We start from the raw sequence: 22,760 nt of genomic DNA on the forward strand, positions 1-22,760 counted from the left end.
AGCTAGTTCACAGGACACTTTATGAAAAACCCACTAAACAACCAAATCATGACTATTTTTCTCAACATTGTGTTATACACAAAGCCAGCAACTAGATTTTTACTACACATGGGACAGCCTGGGACCTTGACATTTTGTGTACTGTACGCTTCATTTGACATACTATTTTTTTTATATAATTAAAAACAGCCACACTTTACTTCCATTATGCACTCCACATTACATGCACATAATAATCCAATCACAGCAAGTAAGGCATTACGTTAAAAGTTATGGTAAAGAGTAGATTTTGATTATTGACGGACAAAGCCTCTTTAGATTACGCTCCATCAGTGTTTGCCTCTGTATTCAAACTAATAAGATAACATGGCTTAAAAGAAAAGACTAAATAAAAAAGGTACTGTGCATCTAATTGTTTAGTTACACGTTACTTGCATTACATATTGGATTAAGGATGTGCATGTAAAAGTAGCAATTCTCTCAAAAGAAAATCACAGGGCCATGTTCAAATAATTTACTTGTCAGTGTCAAAGATGTAGCCAACATTCCTTTTTGTTCATAACTATTCCTCTGAAGAAAAAGTATGAACTGCACTTGTTTGAACGGGTGAAAAAAGTGGGGAAAGTGAAACAAAAAAAAACAAGTCCTGCATCGTCTTTGTTTTCCATGGTGACCTTGAACCAAAAAGTCCGTTTTTCGTCATAAGGCTTGAATTAAGTCCATTAAGTAGTTATTAAAAAGGCAGACGGCAGCTGTCATTTCCTGGATCCCGCTGACGAATTTTGGCCGAGCTCCCTCGCTCTCAGGGTGGCGGATTCCACGGCGCTCATGGTGGATGCTCTCACGCCACCCTGTTCCAGGGTGTGAAGCCCGTAGATGGTTGTTCCCCCTGGGGTGCAGACCTCAGAGCGCAGCTGAGCTGGATGCTTCCCAGACTCGCGTAGCAATCTTCCAGCGCCCTGCAACAGATGAAGCAGAGGCTACATTAATGATAGTGTATTCAAATATTGTGCTGGCACAAAAAAAAAAAAATACTTATGTTGCTACAGTAAAACAAACACACTGTAGTGACTGATCTTGGGTGAGGTTAATTCTATTCGACTGCTAATACAAGTTATGTTGGTTTCCTGGTCCGTCTCCAACGTGCTTTGCTAGTGGTAAAAAATGTGTGATCTCCCCGTCACCCATGCGTCATGACCCCCCTGGCTGTTGCACCTGTGCCCCATATATAAACTTCCACAATAAAATACACAAACATAATTAATGGCTTCTACAAGCACAGTGAAACTGACCAGAACAGTTTGGGATGCGATGCTGTGTGCGAGAGCACTTGGCATTCCCATTTTAACAGCTCCTTCTGCCAGCGCTTCAGCAAACAGATACACCTGCAGAGAGGAATCACATACATTTGAATTTTTTTAAAAAGGAGCATAAAATGACACAGACACGCACAGCAATTATTATATTTCATATAGGCTTATTTCTGGCCATGTACAGCGTGTATAGGCTGTTTCCACCTAGACAACAATACATCAAGACCAAATGTTGTTTCCTGATGGCTGCTCTTCACGCCACAGGGTCACGTCAGCGTGCAGCATCCAAATGGAGCCAAAAGCTGTCATGGCACGGCACAAGTCACCGGAAATACTATGTCAGAAAGGACCTTCAGTGTACAATAAAAACAGATCTAATATTCATTGGGATTATGTAGCGTGAGTAACTTTCCGGTCCCTACAAGCAGACTTTCACGTTGAGGTGAAATGAGTTCAAAAACATGTCTGAACATGGAAGGCAGGAAAACAAAAATCACAAACAGGACAGCATGTCTTAAGAAAAGGTCAGCAGAATTACAGGTCTCACCATTTACAATTAAATTCTTTGTTTTTGAGGAAGCGTTACGACAAAAGTCAGCAAGCTATTTTAGTAAAAATACTTTCTTCTAAAACACATCATACAGTTCTGGGACACTTACAAAAGCGACTCCGCTTCCACTCAGTCCAGTGTGGATGTCGATCCAGGCCTCGGGTCCCTCCTCCACCAAACCACAACGGTGCAATAAAGAGCGAAGCAGAGCTCCGTCCTCCTGCTTTGCGTGGGTTCCCCGCGAAAACAGAAGAGCCCCTTCCAGAACCATACATGGGAGATTCGGCATGAGCCTGATGACAACTGAATTCTCTGGCAGGAGCTTGGAATTAAAAGAAAGAGAAAAAAAAATATATCACCTTGGGACCAGCACAAAAAACACCATTTATTTGAAAACACCATTACGCATGGGCCCTCACCTCCTCCAGTGTTGTCAGTGTTACTCCTGCTGCTACAGACACAATAATGTGTCGGTCAGTGACGTGGCGGAAGATCTCATTGAGAACTGGTGGAACCAGGTGAGGTTTGACAGCGACAAAGACCACGTCGGATCCAGAAACCACCTCTACGTTGGAGTGAGTGACGGCAATCCCAAGCTCCTGAAAGACAATGGAAGGGATGTTACTGCCCCGTACCTCCCACCAGCATGTAAATCCACGAGTCAGGAAAGAATAACAGTTCACCTGGTTTTATATGACGAGGTCAATTAAACAGCATACAAACAGGACCACGACAGAGAGGCAGGCGTTGGCTTAGATAACGTATGAATCACATTCTCTATTTCACATAAATTCCTGTCAAATTAGTGTGAAGCAATTGGAACTAAAGTCACAGGTTGATGAGGCTACTCAGGTCAGTGAGAAGAAAGTACCCGGAGCTTCACAAGGCAAAAACAGAATTTAATCTTTCAATAAAATATTGAACTACGACTGCTCACTCTCCTGCAAAACCAACCCATTGCATCGACCCTGACCGGAAAGTAAAGGGGGGAGGTGGGGAGTACCTGAAAGCGGCCCAGGTTCCTGGAGGATGGTGCGCTCACTTTGACGTTTACAGGAAGAACATTTCCTATAATGGGAACACACAAGAGAGAGACTGTTACCGTCTGTATTTAGAACCCGTCCGCTCCATTTCAACGACTCTCTCCTGCTCTCTTCACCTGACAAGATGCCCTTTGTGATGCCGAAGGCCATGTTCCCTGCACCAATGAAACCAATCTTCAGCTGCGAGTCCATCTCAGGATCCATTTTGATCTTAAGAAAATAAAAGAACAGATTTGAGCAGAAACATTGACAACCGGCTACATCATAATTTAACCATGGGTGTAAAATCACAGAATGGCCGATAAGAAACACTATCAAGTGTACTATTATAATAGTATCTTTGGGTTTTGGAGTGTTTGTCAAATCAAACAACCATCTTGATCACATCACCATGGCAAGAGGGATGGTTTAACCAGCATTTGTTTTCTGATATGTTATTGACAAAACAATGAGATTAATTTATAGCAGTGACAGACCACGGAGAAACTTGTTGTCACTTGTCAATTGTTTACAATCTGTCTCTGTTTTATATTATAATATCTTTGGGTTTTTTTAGACAGTCAGCTTTTCCACCTAAGTAATTAAAATAAAAATGATAGCAGAGGAAATACTAAATTCATTTAAGAATTTACAATATTATTCAAGCATTTTAAACGGCACTTTTAATGTAAATATCTAAACTAATTGTGTACTGTATTATATGTATTCTATCTATAATGATATAAATAGGGTGGACAGACGTTAGTGTTAGTAACGTCTCTAAATAGAGCAAAAACACAATCAACGTGACCAGAGTTAAGTCTCCAAATCTATACAGCACTCCTTCCCGGCGGATTCCTTGCAGGACTTTCCCATCTGTCCAGTGTTAGTATGAGTGAAGTGTACTTAGAAAATGACTGTATATCATCAACACAACCAGACACGTTTACAGTCGGACAATGAGCGCATGCATCTAGACAACACATGGGGAGCAATGGAGAAACCACGGGTGAGGTCAAATGACAAGACTACGTCGCGTCCGCGGCGTCACTGCCTACAATTAAGCCCAGGGTCTGGGCGGCATGGTCCGGGCAGGCCCGCGGCCAGCGCGGCTCGGACACGTCTCCGTCCGAGTCTTCCGTCACGTCATCGTTCTTGCCGGAGTTCACTCCGGCTCCGACCAGCTGCGGGTGTCTGGACTCCATGATGGCCACCATCGTCTTTTCGTACCGCCACCAGCCCTGTATCTTGGTCGGTGCTGGAGAATCGGGCTCTCTTTTGCACTTGTAATACGCACTTTTGAGGAGTTTCCAGCGAAACTTCAGCTGGTCCACAGACCTGTGGTAACCGGCCGCCGTCATCCTTCGGTGCGCCACCTTGAAGAGCTTGTTGTTCCGCACTTTGCGCCCGTCCAGGCACTTCTTCATGTCCAGCTCCTTGAGAATGTCCAGAAACAACTCGGTCTCCTTCACGTCCCAGTTCTGCTTCTTAATGCCGGACTCGTCCATTGCTGCAGACGCTGGCCCAGTGGCAGCGGGATGTCCAGTCGGTGCTAGTTGGGTGCTAGCATGTCTGGCAGAACGGTGCAGTAACTAAACCTGATGTTTAAGCAGTGCTTAACCTCCAGGTCGAGAAAGCGACTCGATAAAATGTTTTAATCCTGTGCTTAAAAAAAAAACGAAAAAACCCACGATAGCAGAAAACTAGCCCCGATGCTCCACCTGACGCTAGCTAGCAACACAATACTCCAGCACAGATGGGAAACACAATGCACGTGTTACTTCTTGACTGGACAACCATAAAATAACACGGAGTGACATACACACGGCGTCGCGCGGTGCTGTGACTAACACCAGCTTTACGTTGGCGGGAGGATATTTAGTCACCTGAGGGATTTTTTTCAGAATAGCTGACTTCCAACGTGTTACCAAAGCTCAAATCGTAGTGGAGTGGAAGCTGTCTCTCTGAGGTCGTCCAGAAAAACCAACCAGTTGAATTCCAGTGAACTATCGGTGGGTTCGTTATGTTCACTCCGGTGTTGCTGCATCGGATGGGCGGGGCCTTCACGCATCTTACACCTACACAGGATGCCGCACACTAACGGTCCGTTTCACATGTGGTGTAAATCTAACACACCCCAATGTCCCCCAGCTCCTCCAACTCCCCCCAAACATGCGCCTCATCTCATTGGCTGAGTCCTCGTCTTTACGCATCCATGGGGCGGGGAGATATAGGACAAAACAATCAACTGTTATTTCGATCAGCTGTGAGAGGGAGAAAGCAGCCCCAAGGACCTGCACATATTAAGAACATCCTGCACAGGTATGATTCGGCAATGTTTAGCATGTGTGTTTATTCCAGCGTGCATAGCAAAACACGATAATTCATATATAATGATCATACTTGCAGATAGTGCTTTAAAGTTCTTGTTTTTGGTTACCTTGTTCTGTCTCTTTCCTTTTGCTCACTGTATTGATTCCGCATGTTTCCCCATCATCGTCGCCCGCCCCCGTGTAGTTTAATGTAAATGTGTATTTCGTTGATGCGTAAATGTTGTTATAGTGGTCCACGCAGCAGGTGCTGTCATTGAAGAGCCAGTGCAGCAGAGCAGACATGCCCGGGCAAAGCCTCAGTGTGATCCTCATGAATACACGTTTTTGATGTTTCGTGTCAGCGTGCATGCACTTATGCTCATTCTGCATGGGGATTACAAGATCCCATGCATTCATATGCAACCAAATATATAGCCTTGCATATTATCAAACAATCTTTCAAACTCATTGTCCTGTTTTCGCCATTGACAAAATTCTTAACAATTTGATGTTTTAAGGGCATTACAAACTCTCCTGCGAATTGAGGCTGAATTAAAGGAAGTTATCTTAATTAGATTTCACTTTTTGATGTAGATGATAAAATCAGGTAGGTATTGTATATGTTGTAAGTCTTTTCTGAAAAGTTCGTAAATAACTGTATTGAGAAATTGTGCATAGCCTGAGGAGTTAAGTCAAACAAATTCAAGAATGAAGTTCAACAACTGCAAAGTTCCCTTTAACTGAGTTCTAATTTCTGTGTAATAAGAAGCGTGAGATTGTGTTAACTTAATTTTAATAGTATGTAATAGCTAATATGAGCAAAGCCCCTGTGGCACATGAATAGATGCAGTAATTATTTAATACATTTCCGTAATCGAAAAACTGACGGCTATCTTGAGACCGTAGCAGTAGACGGAGAATAGCTCAACTTAAAGATAATAGACCTGAATAAAATGCATCTGAACCAAGCTACACATGAATGCAGGACCACAAGTGAATTATTTTTTCTTTCGCACTGTTGCTATTTAATGTTGCAAATCTCTTGCCATTTAAGATTGAAAGGATGCATTGATGAAGCATTCTTCTTGTGTTCTGCTCCAGACATGGGCCGTCTCCTGGTCCACCACATGTACTTGATCTACATGCTGGCCTGTTGGAGTCCTGCTGTCAACGGGTTGTTTGAGTGGCTGAAGGGAATGGAGGCGCCTCCAGCTGCAGCAGCAACAGCAGCAACAACAGCAGAAGCCACACCTCCTACTCCTCCTCCATCTGCAGCAGAAGTCCCAGCACATTTTTCAAAGGATGCCCGGTTTGAGATGACTACTGCAGATGAGAGGTTTTTGGCCGAGTCAAAGCTGATGGAGCTCAGCCCATTAGACAGCTGTCATTACAGGGTAAACTACATTCAGGGTTTCTCAGTCTGTGGCTGAGAAACCACTTTGAGTCATATATGCAAGTAACCATTTTTTTAAAATAATTAGTTACTTGATCAGAAACATGTCTGTTTAAAAGTAGTGAAAACGTGTTGTCACAATTTCCTTGAGCCTTAAGAGGGTTTCTTCAAATTGGTCGTTTTGACCGACAAACACGTGCATACTGTGATCCTTTTTTTTTCTTCTTTTTTTTTTTTAAAAGAGGAAAATCCTTATATTCAAGGTGCTGGAACCTGCTAATGGTTGGAATTATTTTAGTTAATACATCACAAGTTGAGAAAACACTGCTGTAAAGGCGTTTGGACATTTTCATCCAATGCCAGCAGTGCTCACCTTGATGCATCTTCACTGTTTTTTACCGTGACATTTATATATGTGACAATAAGGCGCTGTGCTCCGTTGCAGGTGGTCGCCCAGCTGAAGGCAAGCTGTGAACGCCTCCCGGAGGAGCAGCTCGCGAAGCTCGGAGTCGTACTGTTTAATTGCCAGGCGGAGACGGAGGGCCGCCGGACCTACCCGTGTACAGAGCACATGGTAAGATACATAAAGTTGTCATTGTATTTTACAATCAAACGTGTTTTGGTTCTTTGTGGAGCACTCTCATTTTGATGTTTCAGACTATTAAAGAGTGCACAGCAGACATGGATTCAGACACGTGGAACGCCTACCACATAGTGAGCAACAGGGCGCGCTCTGTCTGTTACGCGACACGGCAGCAGCTCTTCCGGCGCAGAGCGGAGCAAACCGTAAACGCTCTCATCCTCACGGCCACGAGCCAGCTCGATACAATGAAGGACCTGAAGGTAGACTGACACTTTTTAAAATGATTTTCTTTTAAACATGGCATAGGATGCCGTTTGATTGAGCTTTGATCGCGTTGTTTTGTACCAGGAGGGACAGCTGGCGCTGAAGGATTTGACCGCGGCCTCCTTGGACAAGCTGCTGGATGGTCACGGGGCTTTGCAGGACCAGCAGAGGAAGCTGCACGAGGGCCAGGGGCAAATGGAGAGTTCACTGAGGAACAACCTGGAGCGTCTGGGTCAGGAAAAGGCCCTCATCGCCTCAGGACAGGAACTGGTAGCCAAGCTCATTCAGGCCATTACAAAGAAAATGGGTGAGGGTGTGCACACACTGACAAGACTTTGACAAGCACAATTTGCCTTGTAAAGAAGTGTTGACACCTACATTCAGGCTTTACATTGCTGTTATTGCACTCTTAGTATTTGGAAGCACATACAGTGCACACTCATATCATAAGACTTTTCAACAGTCACAAAACACCTGTAATCAGAACCTTTTAAGAGTTGACAAAAAAGACTATTTGCTTGTTCATGAATCTGATAAAATGGTGGATGGAATGATAAGAATGCCTATAGTAATATTTATTCCTCTCGACCATCCTTCTTGTCCCCTCTTAGAGAATGTGAGTGAACACCTGCAGGTCCAAGGCTTGGAGGTGCAGGACAGCCATAGGGCGATTGTTAAAGATCTTGCAGATGTCAGACACCAAGCTCAGGACATCCACCAAAAAATTGGTAATAGAATCTACGTTCATCACTCCATCAAATGTCGTTGAAATCAGCATTGTCTTTACAGTTTAAATTTCTTTCCCCTGCACCTGATCAGACCACAGTATGTCTGAGTTTCTGCAGTACCAGGACCAGACCTCTCAGTATTACACTGACCTAATGAACCAACTGGAGCGCATGAACGGCACCCTGGGAGCCGCGCTGCACTACATGGATGGCATGCAAAACCGGATTGAGGAGAGGCTTCACATGATCCAGGGCTACCTTGGTTCAGCAGGTGAGCTCTCTCTCTCTCTCTCTCTCTCTCTCTCTCTCTCTCTCTCTCTCTCTCTCTCTCTCTCTCTCTCTCTCTCTCTCTCTCTCTCTCTCTCTCTTATATACACACTCTACATCTTTTCTGCAATCAATGAATTGTGATTGATTTAAATAAATACTTTTGGTCTGACTTCTTTAATAAACAATTATTTTAAATACAATATTTAATTGAAGTGATTTATTAATTGGATAGGAAAGGATTCTTTGTTTAGTTGGTAACAAACCCTGCAGCAAATTCAGCTAAATATCGTCATCCCGACTTGTCCTAAAACTACCTAAACATGGTTAAGATGGTATTTCTGATTTAATGTCCCTTGTGCTTCCTGCTATTTCAGGTTTGAGCCTGACAGCAATGTGGACGTGTATCGCACACATGGGCTACTTTGTCCTGTGCGCGGTACTGCTGACGTTTCTTCGTTGTCCCGGGTTCTCTCGAGCCGTGCTGCTGCTCACCGTGTCTCTCAACGCGGTGGCCGAGGTCAACCAGCAGCCGGCGCTGGACCTCAGCGGCCTCAGTCTGCTGCTGTTCATTCTCTCTCTGGGTACAGACTTCGAGATCATTACCAGGCAAATGCAATGGCCTCAATCTTCTCATGTATTTGTCAATTATTTTTTTCTCTCTCCGTATCTGCAGGTCACTGGTTTGTGAGTCAGTTGTGGGCATGCACCTATATCAGAGTGAAGCCAACCTCCCTGCAACCACTGGTCTCATGTGACATTGTGGAGTCTCTGAAGCAGCCAGTCTCATCTTGCCACTCGTATCCAACGTCCTCCACACCGCAGAAGTGAGTCTGCACAGCTCATCATATGAGGTCTATGCTGCAGGCTGGAGTTGCAACAGGCTAATTAAATAAACCAGCTGTTATTTTATTGATGTTCTATTAAATGTTTAAAAAATGCTTTGAATAATCTCCCAGAGGTGACTTCATCAAAATGTTTTTTGTTAGGCGAACTATCCAAAAAATACTACATTTACGCTGATGAAAAGCAGAAGATACGGCATATGTATGGCGTTTTTGCTTTGAAAAAAAATAATTTTGTTTCTTATTTATTGTTTTATCAGAGATGAACATGATTGCTTCTTGGAGCGAGATGACCTCTTGTCTCAAAACAGCTTTACATCAGGTTTGATATTAATACTGCACCTAAAAATAAGTTTACAAATGAGTCTTATACGAGAAACTATTAACACAGGGTGAGTAACTGATATGCAAATATAATTTTGGGTGTGAAATATTCTGTGACACCCTATTTTATTCAGTCTCTCATAATTGCTCTCGCTGATGTCTTTTTGTCCAGGTGACTTTGGCATATCTGCAGTGTCTCCCCCTCACAGGAAGCCGATGCCGGAGTCAAGGTTCATGCCGATTGTTGGAACACACAATCACGCCTTTCCTGGGCTCGCACCACAGCCGTTTTTTTCAGCGGTGAGCAAACCGTGACTGTTACATGAGTGATGGTGCAATTCTGATCCGTTTACAGTATGTCAAATTCTTATTGGAGCCATCAGTTTGTTTGTTTAATTTTCATAGGATCTGGATGCTGAAGTCCCCCCCAAAAACATTGGCGGTATTTTTGACACAGTGAGCGGCTCGCATGATTTCACTAACGACTCACGAAGTGCTAGTCCGACCCTGTCACACGTCAGCAGCAGGTCAGGATTTTAGACTTTCTGATCACACCTAAGCCTTAAACCTAGACTTAAAGCATGTTATCCAAAAATGTTTTAATTAGGCCTTTTCACAACCGTTAATAAACTGATCATGACTTCCCTCTTTTATTCCTGCGACAGCTCTCCATCAGGCCGGCAGCTGTGCAATGGGGTCACAAAGACCGGGAAGACCTGTAAGAAGAGAGCCGTGCCAGGGCATGAGTACTGTAGAGTCCACGAAGGAGGGCACACCTCCTATGTTGTTAAATGAGCACTACACTTTTAAGACTAGAGATGTTTATATATATTTTTATTGCCATGTTTTTAACTGTTGAATCTGTATGTATACCTTGCTAGAGGGCCTTCTCTACAAGTTTTTATCAACTGTTATTGTGATATCATTGCAAGTGCTTTCTCCTGTTTAAGTAATAAAATATTTCTTTGCCATCAATTTGTGTGTCTCTTCAAATGGAGCAATAGTCGTGGTTCCAAAATCTGAATTCAATCCCCGTTTTAAAATTTGAATTATCAGATATCGCCGCTTGTGGCATAGCTCTTAAAGATTTAGACAGGACGAAGACCTAATTGGTATAAAACGTTTATTTTGCACAGTGCCAATATACTGAGTAAAAATAACCCAGCCTCCCTTTTTTAAAAAAGCATTCACTCAAACCTTTGTTCATTAAATACAGTGACTCAAAGCTAGACCAGTTAAACCTCCAAACCTTTACAGTAATTCAGGGGGATTACAATGCTGAAAGGGATTTAGAATTAACAATTACTGTAAATATTGAATTGTGCCAGCACCCGGGTTCCAAATTGTCACTCGACAACTGAAATGATTAACACCACAATAGTGAAAAAGATACACAGATAAATGATAGTTTCTTTATATACCCGAAAGAAACAAGCTTAGCTAGTGTTTCAGAGATCTTCAGGCCAAATCATTGAGTGACCCAATCAAACTGACAAGGCCTCATTAAGTAACATCCATCTACCGTTGCAGATTAACTATGGAAGAACCCTTTGTTTCTTCCAGCCCTCTCCACAGCTACTATCACCGTCTTCTCCATTCCAACAGGGCGGGCCGAACGACTTTGTACCAACTTGTTCTCAATAGTTTTCACTTCCGGGCTGATTCATAGTTGGTAACAAACCAATCGCAGGTTTCCTTTAAAGCTGTAAGAGAGGCGGGAAAAAATAAATAAGAGAAGACAGGCAGCATATTTAATCAAAACAGAGTGCAAGTATTTTTATTTCTGGACTGATGGCATCCAAGAAGTCACACACACAAACACACAATAAGTCAGTCCAACCTTGTTTGAAGGGCGTGAACTTGAAGTCCGGCTGGTAGCGCTGTAACTTTGCATTGCTGGCTGTCTTTTTGAACTGACCATCTGCTTTACTGGTATCAAACTAAAGGTCAACGGTCAAGGTAAGTACATAAAACTGGTTATATAGAAATATTTTGATAGCCATTTTGATTATAAAGGCACTATAGTAATAATTATACACAAGTCTGTTAAATACAAAATGCATGACATTAACAATTTGTACTCCATGTGGGATCACCACACCAAAAAACAAACGAGCGTAATTTGTTTGCCAGGAGTCTGATCCGGTAGGATGTTAACGAGTTATCCAAATAATCCTGCTGGATATAATTTGGATGACGTCAGTTAACTAAGCATGATCAAAAGGATACCACCACTTCCCCTTTAAAGTTCAGTCCTTGCACAACTGCTTCTGCTGCTTCTTTTATGGACACTTCATCCTCCTCTCCCACTGGAACCAGTGGACACGACACAGACATCAGTACTATGAAGTCAATTCGTCTTTCACTATGAATACGCTGTGTACGAGGACTCACCGGAGAGAATAATCGGATCCACCTCTGGATACTCCCTCGTGACCCACAGGAAGAGACGAGCTAGGTCCAGAGAGTAGATGAACTGTCTTCTGGGAGTGCCAGATCCCCAGACCACCAGGGGCTTTCCCTCCTCTGATCATGCACAGAAGTGAGTACACAATTTATATGGATCCCTCAATATACCCTTCTTTTTTTGCACTCAGTTATCAAATAAAAGGTTACAACACAACTTATGACAACGTGTATAGTGTAATGTAGTACATTAAGCATTTTTTGGGGGGGGAAGCAGCACTGGACTGGGTTTTTTGGTGAGATATTTTCTTAAATCTATCCAAGTCTTGACGGTGTCTCCAATGTTACCGACCCCAGCTATAAGTAGTGATGTATAGTTATAGTCTCGTTATCAATCCAATACAAAGTGAGCGAGACATATTTTGCTATGAAAAAGAAAAAACGAGTGCTGAAAGATATTTGGTAGTGTCAAAAATGTCAGAATTCAGGTGTCTAAATTTCAGATGATGTTTAAGATGATGTGACTTACTTTGAGCAATGTACGCCTTGTGTATGAGGCCCGGCAGAACATGTCCGTCTTCAATGCTGAAGTTGTCATGGGGACCAAACACATTAGTGGGAATCACAGCTGTATAGCAACCGCCATGCTGCTGGAAATATGCCCTGAGAAACAGCGTTTTACAGAAAATTATTATTCACGCAACATTGGGAATGTATTAAACATGGTCACGTAACGAAGCCATCGGTTCCCACCTGTTATGAACATCAATCATTCTCTTTGCGTAGGCATAGCCAAAGTTTGACTCATGAGGTGGACCGTTGTGGATCTTATTTAAAGAAAGTAAAGTGAAGTTAATTGCCATTTACAGATTTACTGATGCCAGCTCAGAGAACACATACGGGTCTGTTACCATGGTCTCATCAATAGGGTAGTTGGTCTTATCAGGAAAGATGCAGGTGGACAGGCAGGAAACAACCTTGACCACGCCAATTTCATGTGCGGCCTGCAGCACGTTATCATTGATGTAGACGTTGTTTCTCTGGAGAGGCGAGACACATCCGTTTTTAAACAAAAAACCTAAATCATACATAACATATCACGCAACAAATTACACTCGCAACTAGGGTTGCAAAATTCTGGGAATATTCAAAGTTGGAAACTTTCCACGGGAATTAACGGGAATAAACGGGAATATACGGGAGTTAAGTGGAAATTTTGGGGTAATTTAAATGTATTTACCTTGTCATAAGCAGACATGCATGCAAACAATTATAATACAACTTTTAAAAATGACTTTTTTGACATTCTGAAAGCCGTGAATAATCGAGGTAATGGTGTACTTTTGTGTGGACATACATACGTCCTACTCTCACTGCTGTAAAAAGTCTACTGTATACAAATAAACTTGGTATTAAAATGAACATGACTTCAGTTTACCAAGTAAGCAATATGCTAATGACAAACAGTGTTGGGAAAGTTCACTTTCTACATGAACTAGTTCAGTTATTTGTTTCAATATGTTGAGCGCTGTAATTGAAATCTCTATCTGTCTGCAATACCGCTCTTGGCCTCTACGCAACTCGGCGCTCTCACACTTGCCAGGCATCGGGCTGCAACGTTCAGACGCAACACTGATGACAAAAACGTCAAAAACAACAGAACGTTTTATGTTTACGTTTATATTTCTGGCAAACAATGTTCTCAACCAGCTGCATTAAGGGTCCAGCGGACCTAGGCGTGCATAGTATTGTTCTCAACTACATTTAAGTTCCCTGTTATATGCTTTTGCAAAAAACTTAGGCACATTTCTTTTCTTCAAAATTCCCGTGCAAAAACTTTCCGGAAATTTACCGGAAAATTTCGACCCCTTTGCAACCCTACTCGCAACACAGGTCAAACAATCTTTCCAAACACTTCCTCATACCCAAAAGTCCAGGTTGTATTTCATATTCTTGAAAAGCCCTCCGACCATAGCAGCCAGGTGAATGACGTGGGTTGGCCGATGTTTTTCAAACGCAGCCCTCGTCTCCTCCAAGATCCTGAATGGAGGCCACAATAACACAGGAGGAACAATTGTGTGAGTTATGTACCATATTACCACATTTGCATATATAAAGTAGCAAGAAGAAGTATTCGCTCACATGAGGTTGGCGTCTTTGGAGGAGAGGAATATCCATTCCTCCCCCTCTTTGGCTCCTCCCTCCTCTTTGACCACATGCTGGATGGCTCTGCCTACCAAGCCGGATCCTCCCGTCACCAGCACCCTCATTGGAGCGGCGTGATCACCCAGACTGCTCATCTAGGAAAAAAACAATGCACAACCACACTCAGTGGAGCCTCAGCGTCAAGCAAACTCAGTTTGTTTAAGGCTCCTTCTACACGACAGGTGGGCGTGTTGCAGGTGGACTCAGCTGATCGCAGGTAACTGCCACGTCATTGAACAGCGCGGCTCATGAACTAACATCAAGCCACACTCAAATAACAAACACTGCCCAAGTTATTTTAGCTAACTTATTTATCTTACCCCGCTGTTCGTGTATCCAAAGACCGACTAGTTTGTCGCTGCTATTCTCCTATGGTTAGGGTACAGCCTGTGGCTGCTTACCTTCTTATTGGAGGAGAGCAAATGAGCTGAACTGTGTTGTTGAAGCCAGCCAGCGAAGCTAACGTGACCAACGTAGATGTTAGCTCATGCGAGCAGGTAACCAGCCTAACCTTCAAACCTAACCTCTTTCAGCGAGAGTTCGTGTCGCTGGTTAAACTCAAACCCGAGTGCGGCAACTAAAACCTGTATCGCAAGTAGCAGTTTTAAAAAAACTTTTGTTCCGTCTCGTGCAGTGAAATGACGTTCAACTCGTAGCTAAACTAAATGAATGAAGTAGTTATGTCTCACCCGTTGGCTGTTAATTGACTACACCGACAGAAGGACCAGTTTAAAGCTGGAGAGCCGAGTTGAATGAAGTCTCTCTCGCATATCAGAACAGATAACCTGTCTGTCTACACAGGGGAGAGAGAGAGAGGGAGAGACAGAGCTCCGGCTTCCGGTCTTAACCTTCAAAATAAAGTTTTCTTGACAAACAGCCTAGCTGTTTTGTTTTAATGTTCCACATCGACACACGGAAGTGTTCCTATTATCGTCAACTCGGAAAGAGATTTTTTTTTTCACTGATAACAAATTTCAAACGTCACAATGATACAATTGGAAAAATGTACTTGTACTTCCGGTTTGGTTATTAAGGACGCAAGAATGCAATCCCGCCCTCCAGGTAGTAGACTATGGCCCAATCCCAATCTCTACCCTAAACCCTCAAACCCTGAACCCTCAGGGACTCACTGACGTCAGCTGCTAACTGGTTGCGTGTGAGTCTGTGAGGGTTTGAGCTGGTGTGATTATGAATGGGACAGCACTTTGCTGCAACATCACGTGACTAAACTTCACGTTGCAATGCATTGTGGGTAATTCCCTTAGGCAAAGTCAGCATCTAATGTTGACTTATGGAAAGGGTTCATAAAGGGCTCAACATGTCCGCCACAGAGCCCTCAGGCACTCCACGATGTAACACTGGGACACAACCCTCAAGGACTTCGCAGGAGCGCGCCTCAAAGTCTGTATATCCGTAAGGGTGGAGATTGGGATTGGGCCTATCTCTGACATGCAATCACAAACACAAACCATTTAATGTAACTTCGTCATGTCTTTAAGTCATTAAACAAAATAGAACTCTTTTGAGAATATATTTTGTGCTTGAAGACTGCGTTCTCCTTGTTTTTCAGTCTCTTGTTTATATCGTTGAATAGCTTCAGGATGTTGGAGCAATATTTATACTATATCATTTCTGCCACAGCATTTCTCAGAAAAACATTGTTGATATCATAAATGATTGTAAAAGGAGTAACACACTCCAGGGAGCTACAATAATTAATTTCTCTTATGCTTTATCTATTCTAAAAGTTCTCAAATATGATTTAAATCTGTAATAACCAGTGTATCACTTTATCTGCAGATAATTTTGCTCTCACCACAATACAACTATGAATAGAGCAAAGAGTTTTGCGGTGCTTCTGGATAATTTAAAATCATCACTTTAAAACCCAAATGTCTGATGTTTTATTTCGCTTAAGTTCTCTCCAGTTTTATAACCCATTGAGTCAACCAAAAATATTCAAACTTAAATAACTATATCTATGATTTTAGTGCAAAACAGACACCCCAAAAATCTGGTAAATTAAATATCTCAGAAAATAAAGCCTTCATTTCAAAGATTTTGCAAGTTTTTTATTATCTTTTAAAATTTCATCTGCTGGTTCTTTCTACTGAGGAGACGAGAACCTGCCGAGGAAGACGATGGATTTGGTCTTATTGTGCCTGATGAAGAACAGGAAGGGGTGGTCCGCTGTGAAGTGCTCCTCCCTCAACATACAGAATGCTACCATGCCCGCTGTGGCCGCGGCCGCCTCTGTCCCCTCCTCGTTCACCTCCACAAAGGCCTTGTGGACCACTGTGGACAGGAAGAGTCCTCCTTCCCCGTTCATGCCGGACAAATCGGCCTTCGCCCCACAGAACACGTCCCTCATGCCAAGTTTGGCCAGAGGCTCGTTCAGCTCGTAGTCTTCCTCCAGCTTGAACTTGGGAAGGTGAACCAGGACTTCTGAGTGGACGTCCATGTTTTCCCTGTTGGTCCATTCGTCCAGATTCTCCCGTGTTAGCTCATTCTCCAGCTGGAACAAAACACACACACTATATTTGATCTCTAGCTCATATTTATATTAAGAGGTTATCAGTATCATCTTGTTGGCACATTTTTAATGTAATCATATCTTGGCTTAGCTAAACTAATCTTTTTAAATGGATGTATTTTTAATCAGGCATTGAGATCAAGATATTTTATACAAGATGCAAAATCATTATTATTCTGCATATCATTAGTTGTATTGATTATATACTTTTCCAAGAATGGTTTATAACTAATGCCTTGCAGCTTCTTCTACATCCCTTGTAAGTCTAGTTTTTTGCCTCGAGGTTGCATACCTTCAGCAGAGGGTTGGAGCCGTCTGCGGACTCCTCGGGCAGCAAGACGAACATACTGAGCTCCTCCTCCACGTACGGCAGCTCCAGGATCTGCAGGCCGAGCTCAGGAATATAGTTGTAAGGCAGCTTCTTCATCTGGTACATCATCTGGACCGGCTTGGCCTCATTCTGATACACAGGGAGCACAGTAAATCAAGGGGAATTGGGTCTCAGTCGGCTGAGTGAAGCTGTTTAATGTATTCAAACTTTACGTGTCTACATCTGCAAACCTCACCTGGTTGACTTTAAAGGACATCTCTTTGGTGTTTGCCTGATCAAAGCGATTCATCCAGTTTCCCTTGAAATAGATGGCATTAACCAGAGCCAATTGTGTGGAAACAGTGACTGTTCCAGGTTTCAGAAGATCTTTAATCTTATCTGAAAGGACAGACAGAGACAAAGCATTGTACCCTGATTTACAGAGTTTGGTTCGACCGATTTATCTCACAGTCGAAGCTTAGACAGAGGGGGATTAATGAGAAAAAATGTGTTACCCTGAAAGTGCACCATCAAATGATTGTTGTACAAGTTATTATTGGGATAATCAGTGTACAATGAAGAGGAATAACTCACTCTCGGTCTGCTGCTCCACCCAGCTGTTGATCTCTGCTCTGCAGGCCTCTGGAGCCCCCATAAAGTCCACAGCCTTCAGGTCCGCCTGGTAGTGCTTCTGTGTGGCTTCAAGGAATTGCTGCAGTGACAAGAAAGCATCTCATGAATTCAGTCGCGTAAAGTTGTATATTTAATACAAGTATCTGACTCTTTCGTGATTTAAAGTGTAAACTGAAAACTCACCGGGAGGAAGTTGGCAGTGTTTTCCCCGTAAAGACGGTTGGCAAGTTTCAGGATGTATGACGCAGACGGTGAGTTAATGTCAGTGTTCAGTGTCTCAAAATCTGCGTGGACGCCTTCACCAGAGCTGAATGAGAGGGCCTGTGGAAAGGTTTGGAACAACAGACTTTAGCATGGGATCAACAAAAGGCCATTGCTCTGAAAATAAACTACTGTAACCACTTGTTAAGACCTCAAATAATCTGGTTACATTTGCAGAGAATATGATTTGTAATATCATCAAGTCTTGGTGCTGCTCATAATCTGGTTGTTGGATGTGAATTTCTCCAGCCTCACCAGCTGCTTCCGGTCTGTCTACTTTAAATCTTATGTAATTTAAGGCCCACTTCAGATTGTTTAAACAATTCAGAGGAACACATAAAAGCACTACATTTTAAGTTGACAATATTTATTTACATGAATGCTTAAATTTAGCACATTTAGATATCATTTAATCCACCCATTTTCTACTGCCAGTCCACTAGATATCATTTAATCTACCCATTCGATAACACCTCTTCTGACAGTCCACTAGATGTTGCTGTAAGGTCAACCAGAGGACCCTCGTAGTGTTGCTACTGAACTGTATGAACTTTATATTTGCCTGCTTGATATTAGCTATTATCTGTGCCTTTTAATTGGCTATAATTCTAAAATGTAGTCATGTATGTTCTTTTAATGTTACATGTATGTGCCTTCTCTCCATGGATTCCACTACAAGGTCAGAAGTGTGCAGACAGGCATGCCCCAATACTATTGTGTACTTTGGGTCTCGGGCTGTTCTTCACGGAATGAGCTAAACCCTGAGGTTACAAAAAGGGCAAACTTTGTGTCAACGGTTAAGGGAAGCCTTTTTTTCTTCCTTTTTTTCGTTCCTTCGTGCTCAAAGCCAATCATACAAATAAATAGTTTTTCCACTTTAATGTAAAATAACCTGACTGGCTTGCACAGAACCCTGACCTCCATCCAACACCTTCAGGATGGACTGGAAAGCCAACTGGGAGCCTGGCCTTATCGCCCGACATCAGTGGGCCGAACTCACTCCTGTTCACTCGTGGCTGAACCACAGACTGCATAAAACATAAATGTACTAGGTTTCCGGTTAAGCTAAATAGGATCAAATCCCTGCTGCCAGATTTCAACATCAGCAGATTAAGGCCCACGGTTTGGGATGATGTGTTACAACAATCACACATGGGTGTACCGTTCAGGTGTCCTCATACTCTTGATCATATAGTGTGTTTTGTGTCTTCATGAAGTCAATCATTCATCAATAACCTGCTGAACCACTGCAGACAAAAATGTTCATTTTGGCTCGAGCTAACAGTTTGAACACAGAAGTCATAAATCAAAATAAGATAAAGAAGAACAATGCTTGGGATTCACTGTACTTCCTGAAGCAAAATGTTTTCATGAACTGAAACCTGACTACCGGTACAAGTATTTACAATCTCCGGCTTTTAAGTAAACAATAGGTGAGCTTCGAGTTCAAAGCTCAGGTCTCAATAGACTTCGGCTGTCTGAAAACACACCTTTTATCCTTTGCATACACACACACCTAGTCAAACAGCCTGAACTTCATATCTCACAACATGGTTTATGGAAACAGGTCCGGAGGACTGCACTTCATGACGTTTTGTAATAGAGAGACGGTGTGCTGACCTTCGCCATCTGAGCAGCAGTGTCTCCTTTAGCCCCGAGGTAAACCATAGCCAGGGCCGAGCTGATGCTCAGCGGGGAGACAAAGACGTTCCTGGATGGGTTTTCTTGGCTCAGAGTGCGGAGCAGCTCTAAGGCAAAAGCTGTGTTTGAGCTACTGATGGCGGCCATGACTGATTTTGTATGCTTTTCCTGTAATGAGCAAATGACATTAAAATATAAATACACGGTATGATTCCATTTTGTAAAACACATTTCAGATAGATTTTAATGTTAACATATTTCATAGTTAAAAGAAGAAAAAAAAGAAAGAGAACCTCTACATTCCATACCTTATGACACAATTAAATCACAGTCAAAAATAAATGTGAATTACATTTAAAGGGGCAATTGCACGTCATCTCCTTTGCTCCCACCCTCCCTGTTTTCTGTCACTTTATTGTCAATCAACAAATAAAGACAAAATGCCAAAAGTTGATCTGCAATGTTTTGTGAGGTGTTTCGTTTTTCCTTTCTTCTTCTCCACAGCCTGTGAAACCCTTGTCTCAGTTCAGTGTAAATAGATATGCTCTCAAAAGAAAACTGATTCAATTCAACTTTCCCAAAAAGCTTTATCCTCCCTTTTACTAATGTACCGGTGTTGATATTTGACACAATCTATGATCATTTTAATAATCTATGTGTCCAATCTATTGAACTGAATCCCCATCCAAGGCAGAGAAAAGTTACCTCCACCACCAGAGTTAGTACTGGGTGTGCCTGCTTAGAATCCAATAATAATCTGCTAATTCACTTTTTAAAGCGTTTTGACAATCTCAAACTCTTTGAAGGTATTATACACACACTTTGAATCACATGTTGTATTTTCTCATGTTGACGAGTATCACAGTTTTGCCCGGAGCAAGTGAAGGTGCGTTCAAATACCCGGAAATAACTCCGCACACAGCCCTAGAAGCTGGTATTAAATACGTAACGCAGAATGCATGTCCGGAATCAGCGCTATCGCCACACCGCACGATGTGTGTGTGTGTGTGTGTGTGTGTGTGTGTGTGTGTGTGTGTGTGTGTGTGTGTGTGTGTGTGTGTGTTTCTGGTTTATTCTCTCCATTGTTACTTTACCTGGTGGTCCTCCCGCAACGACTGGAGCGAGCTGAAGGTGTGAGGAAGTGAAAGCAAAACGCAGCACGCAAAAGTCAGAGAAAAGCTCCTCAAAGCACAGAGAGCACGCGGCGCAGGGGCGGTGGATGGACCCAGAAGTCCCACGCGCCTCATTTATACGGAACACACGCAGTGGTTGTGACCGCAGCGAGTCTGTGGGTGGGACGCGTGATTGAGCGATAAGTCATTGACTGGTTTCAAATACATGCCATGGTAGGGAGGAAGAGAGGGAAAAAGGCCAATTTAGTGCTGTGAAAACGTTTGCACAGGCTTAGCCAAGAGTAGAGGAAGCTGAGGCCACGAGTCTCGTACCATACAGTAGAACCACACCCATGTTTATATATACATACATAAATAATATATATATATATATATATATATATATATATATATATATATATATATATATATATATGTATATATATCTATATCTATATATAGTTATATATAGTTATTATGCATATACATATATATATATATATATATATATATATATATATATATATATATATATATATATATATATATATATATATATATATATATATATAATATTTCTTTACACATTTTCCTTCTCTTCACTACCTGGTGGAAAAAAATGAAAAATATCAGTCAATATTTTATTTTAATATCGTAATCCAAGATATCATTTTGCTATAAACATACACACACACACACACACACACACACACACACACACACACACACACACACACACACACACACACACACACTAGACAATAACATCAGACAATCAACAACAATTGACACAACAATGCAATTCATAGACACATATTACATATACAATACAATATTAAAGAATATTAAATAAATAGTCTAAGTCTAAATAAAAGCCCTCTCTCCATGGCTTAGAAACGCAAGCTATGGCATATTCTTATACACCATTAAAATGTGTCCACGGTATCTTACATTCTTCTGTTACACCAAATTCATTTATCATATTTCTCCCCAAGCTTATGAAACAATTAATGCAACTCAAAGTGGTGACCCTCTAGTGTCATTGTGACAATATGTTGACAGGGGGTCTTGGTCACCTCTTGGTCTGCTGCTAGAGGTGGGATGCAATTTTCATTTATAAATAACATTTGTGAGTACTGCCTTGAAGTACAATGTTGAGGTACTTGTACAAAAACAAATAGTGGAAATTGTGTACTTTTCAACTAAATTAATAGGTGACTAGGTAACTAGTTGTTTTTGCTGATTGAGATTATCAACAAAAAATACAAATTTCAAATAAATTTGGAAGTGTTGTAAAAGAATGAAGATACTCCTCAGTATATAATGTGGTTAAAAAGAGCCTCACATTACCAGCTGCAATGTCGACTTGATAATCATATAATATAATATAATCATGACGTAAATGTGTCATAATCAGGTAATACAAAACAGGATATTGAACATTATTGTAACACTACACAAAAACAGGAATCATTCAGTAATGATTCCTGTTTTTATGTGTTAGTGTCTCAATAATGTAATATTCCACGGTAGACATTTTAATAAACCTAATTGTTTTAAGTATTTTTTTTTTTTTAAATAAAGAGTATATATTCCTGGAGGGTGAATGTAACATGCCCATTGCCAAGAAGGAGTCGAGGTTGCTCTTCTGGAACATTGTGTGTCTTAAGGTGTGTCTGCAGGATTTACTGTGTAGAGATTATATTGTCTCCACCCGTCACGAAGGCTTACATTATAGCCTTGACAACCACTGACACATGATAAACATCTCTGTTTCATGACAACCCATGGAGTCCAGACCTCTGTGTTACATAACCGCCATACTATAGACTGTCCCACTGCTGGAGCTCTCCTCCCCCTTCTTCCTGACAGATGAGTTTTTACATGTACAACTCGTCATGTCTGACTAAATTACACAAGTGTCTTAATTAAAATCAGAAAATATACAGTCAAAGAAACAAGCCGAAGAATCTGACAAAGGATTTGAAGCCAACCCTCAATATTTGGTGCTACCTAAAAGGTATAATTATATACAGATAAATTATAACTAGCCCTGCC

At 41.9% G+C, this 22,760-nt stretch overlaps 4 protein-coding genes across 7 annotated transcripts; 1 reads left to right on the forward strand and 3 right to left on the reverse strand.

Annotated features, from left to right (window-relative positions):
- Positions 1-500: 500 nt before the first annotated feature.
- Positions 501-4,991, reverse strand: pycr3 (pyrroline-5-carboxylate reductase 3). Of its 3 annotated transcripts, none has more exons than XM_068590044.1 (7): positions 4,772-4,991; positions 3,023-3,116; positions 2,867-2,931; positions 2,283-2,462; positions 1,973-2,185; positions 1,293-1,385; positions 501-959 (listed from the first exon to the last, which is right to left on the reverse strand). In XM_068590044.1, exons 2-7 carry the CDS (start codon positions 3,108-3,110, stop codon positions 756-758), a joined length of 843 nt encoding a protein of 280 aa, XP_068446145.1. In that variant the 5' UTR covers positions 3,111-3,116; positions 4,772-4,991; the 3' UTR covers positions 501-755. The 3 variants fall into 3 exon arrangements, with proteins under 3 accessions (XP_068446145.1, XP_068446144.1, XP_068446146.1); XM_068590043.1 differs by having other exon boundaries at positions 3,944-4,991; XM_068590045.1 differs by lacking the exon at positions 4,772-4,991 and adding an exon at positions 4,183-4,243.
- On the forward strand, positions 4,253-10,563 carry bmb (brambleberry). The gene is made up of 13 exons (XM_068590042.1): positions 4,253-5,207; positions 6,299-6,591; positions 7,036-7,164; positions 7,248-7,433; positions 7,522-7,744; positions 8,049-8,165; positions 8,257-8,436; positions 8,810-9,016; positions 9,109-9,259; positions 9,538-9,599; positions 9,774-9,901; positions 10,007-10,128; positions 10,267-10,563. The coding sequence occupies exons 2-13, from the start codon at positions 6,301-6,303 to the stop codon at positions 10,394-10,396; spliced, it is 1,926 nt and encodes a 641-aa protein (XP_068446143.1). The 5' UTR covers positions 4,253-5,207; positions 6,299-6,300; the 3' UTR covers positions 10,397-10,563.
- Positions 10,564-10,707: 144 nt separating this feature from the next.
- Positions 10,708-15,038, reverse strand: LOC137793547 (GDP-L-fucose synthase-like). Of its 2 annotated transcripts, none has more exons than XM_068589779.1 (10): positions 14,902-15,038; positions 14,150-14,307; positions 13,933-14,047; positions 12,919-13,047; positions 12,761-12,834; positions 12,537-12,670; positions 11,996-12,127; positions 11,831-11,910; positions 11,442-11,541; positions 10,708-11,304 (listed from the first exon to the last, which is right to left on the reverse strand). In XM_068589779.1, the coding sequence occupies exons 2-10, from the start codon at positions 14,305-14,307 to the stop codon at positions 11,249-11,251; spliced, it is 978 nt and encodes a 325-aa protein (XP_068445880.1). In that variant the 5' UTR covers positions 14,902-15,038; the 3' UTR covers positions 10,708-11,248. The 2 variants fall into 2 exon arrangements, with proteins under 2 accessions (XP_068445880.1, XP_068445881.1); XM_068589780.1 differs by lacking the exon at positions 14,902-15,038 and adding an exon at positions 14,614-14,725.
- A 1,243-nt stretch (positions 15,039-16,281) lies between these two features.
- Positions 16,282-20,730, reverse strand: LOC137793546 (leukocyte elastase inhibitor-like). The gene is made up of 7 exons (XM_068589778.1): positions 20,685-20,730; positions 19,570-19,758; positions 17,872-18,009; positions 17,650-17,767; positions 17,312-17,454; positions 17,038-17,205; positions 16,282-16,727 (listed from the first exon to the last, which is right to left on the reverse strand). The coding sequence occupies exons 2-7, from the start codon at positions 19,735-19,737 to the stop codon at positions 16,320-16,322; spliced, it is 1,143 nt and encodes a 380-aa protein (XP_068445879.1). The 5' UTR covers positions 19,738-19,758; positions 20,685-20,730; the 3' UTR covers positions 16,282-16,319.
- Between the last annotated feature and the right edge of the window lie 2,030 nt (positions 20,731-22,760).

The sequence above is a fragment of the Clinocottus analis genome, unplaced genomic scaffold, assembly GCF_023055335.1.
Source record: "Clinocottus analis isolate CAN_PGR_092001 unplaced genomic scaffold, fCliAna1.0.p SCAF_23, whole genome shotgun sequence".
Taxonomy (NCBI): domain Eukaryota; kingdom Metazoa; phylum Chordata; class Actinopteri; order Perciformes; family Cottidae; genus Clinocottus; species Clinocottus analis.

Coding starts and splice junctions, on each gene's coding strand:
- bmb (XM_068590042.1), top strand. CDS start 6,301: ATGGGCCGTCTCCTGGTCCACCACATGTACTTGATCTACATGCTGGCC. Junction 8,166..8,256: donor GGACATCCACCAAAAAATTG/GTAATAGAATCT, acceptor GCACCTGATCAG/ACCACAGTATGTCTGAGTTT. Junction 9,600..9,773: donor TCAAAACAGCTTTACATCAG/GTTTGATATTAA, acceptor CTTTTTGTCCAG/GTGACTTTGGCATATCTGCA.
- pycr3 (XM_068590043.1), bottom strand. CDS start 4,393: ATGGACGAGTCCGGCATTAAGAAGCAGAACTGGGACGTGAAGGAGACC. Junction 2,186..2,282: donor CACTGACAACACTGGAGGAG/GTGAGGGCCCAT, acceptor TTTAATTCCAAG/CTCCTGCCAGAGAATTCAGT. Junction 1,386..1,972: donor GTGGAAGCGGAGTCGCTTTT/GTAAGTGTCCCA, acceptor TCCTCTCTGCAG/GTGTATCTGTTTGCTGAAGC.
- LOC137793546 (XM_068589778.1), bottom strand. CDS start 19,737: ATGGCCGCCATCAGTAGCTCAAACACAGCTTTTGCCTTAGAGCTGCTC. Junction 18,010..19,569: donor CTGCTGCTCAGATGGCGAAG/GTCAGCACACCG, acceptor ACCTTTCCACAG/GCCCTCTCATTCAGCTCTGG. Junction 17,768..17,871: donor ACACTGCCAACTTCCTCCCG/GTGAGTTTTCAG, acceptor TTGTCACTGCAG/CAATTCCTTGAAGCCACACA.
- LOC137793547 (XM_068589779.1), bottom strand. CDS start 14,307: ATGAGCAGTCTGGGTGATCACGCCGCTCCAATGAGGGTGCTGGTGACG. Junction 12,835..12,918: donor ACCCTATTGATGAGACCATG/GTAACAGACCCG, acceptor TCTTTAAATAAG/ATCCACAACGGTCCACCTCA. Junction 12,128..12,536: donor CAAGGCGTACATTGCTCAAA/GTAAGTCACATC, acceptor GTGCATGATCAG/AGGAGGGAAAGCCCCTGGTG.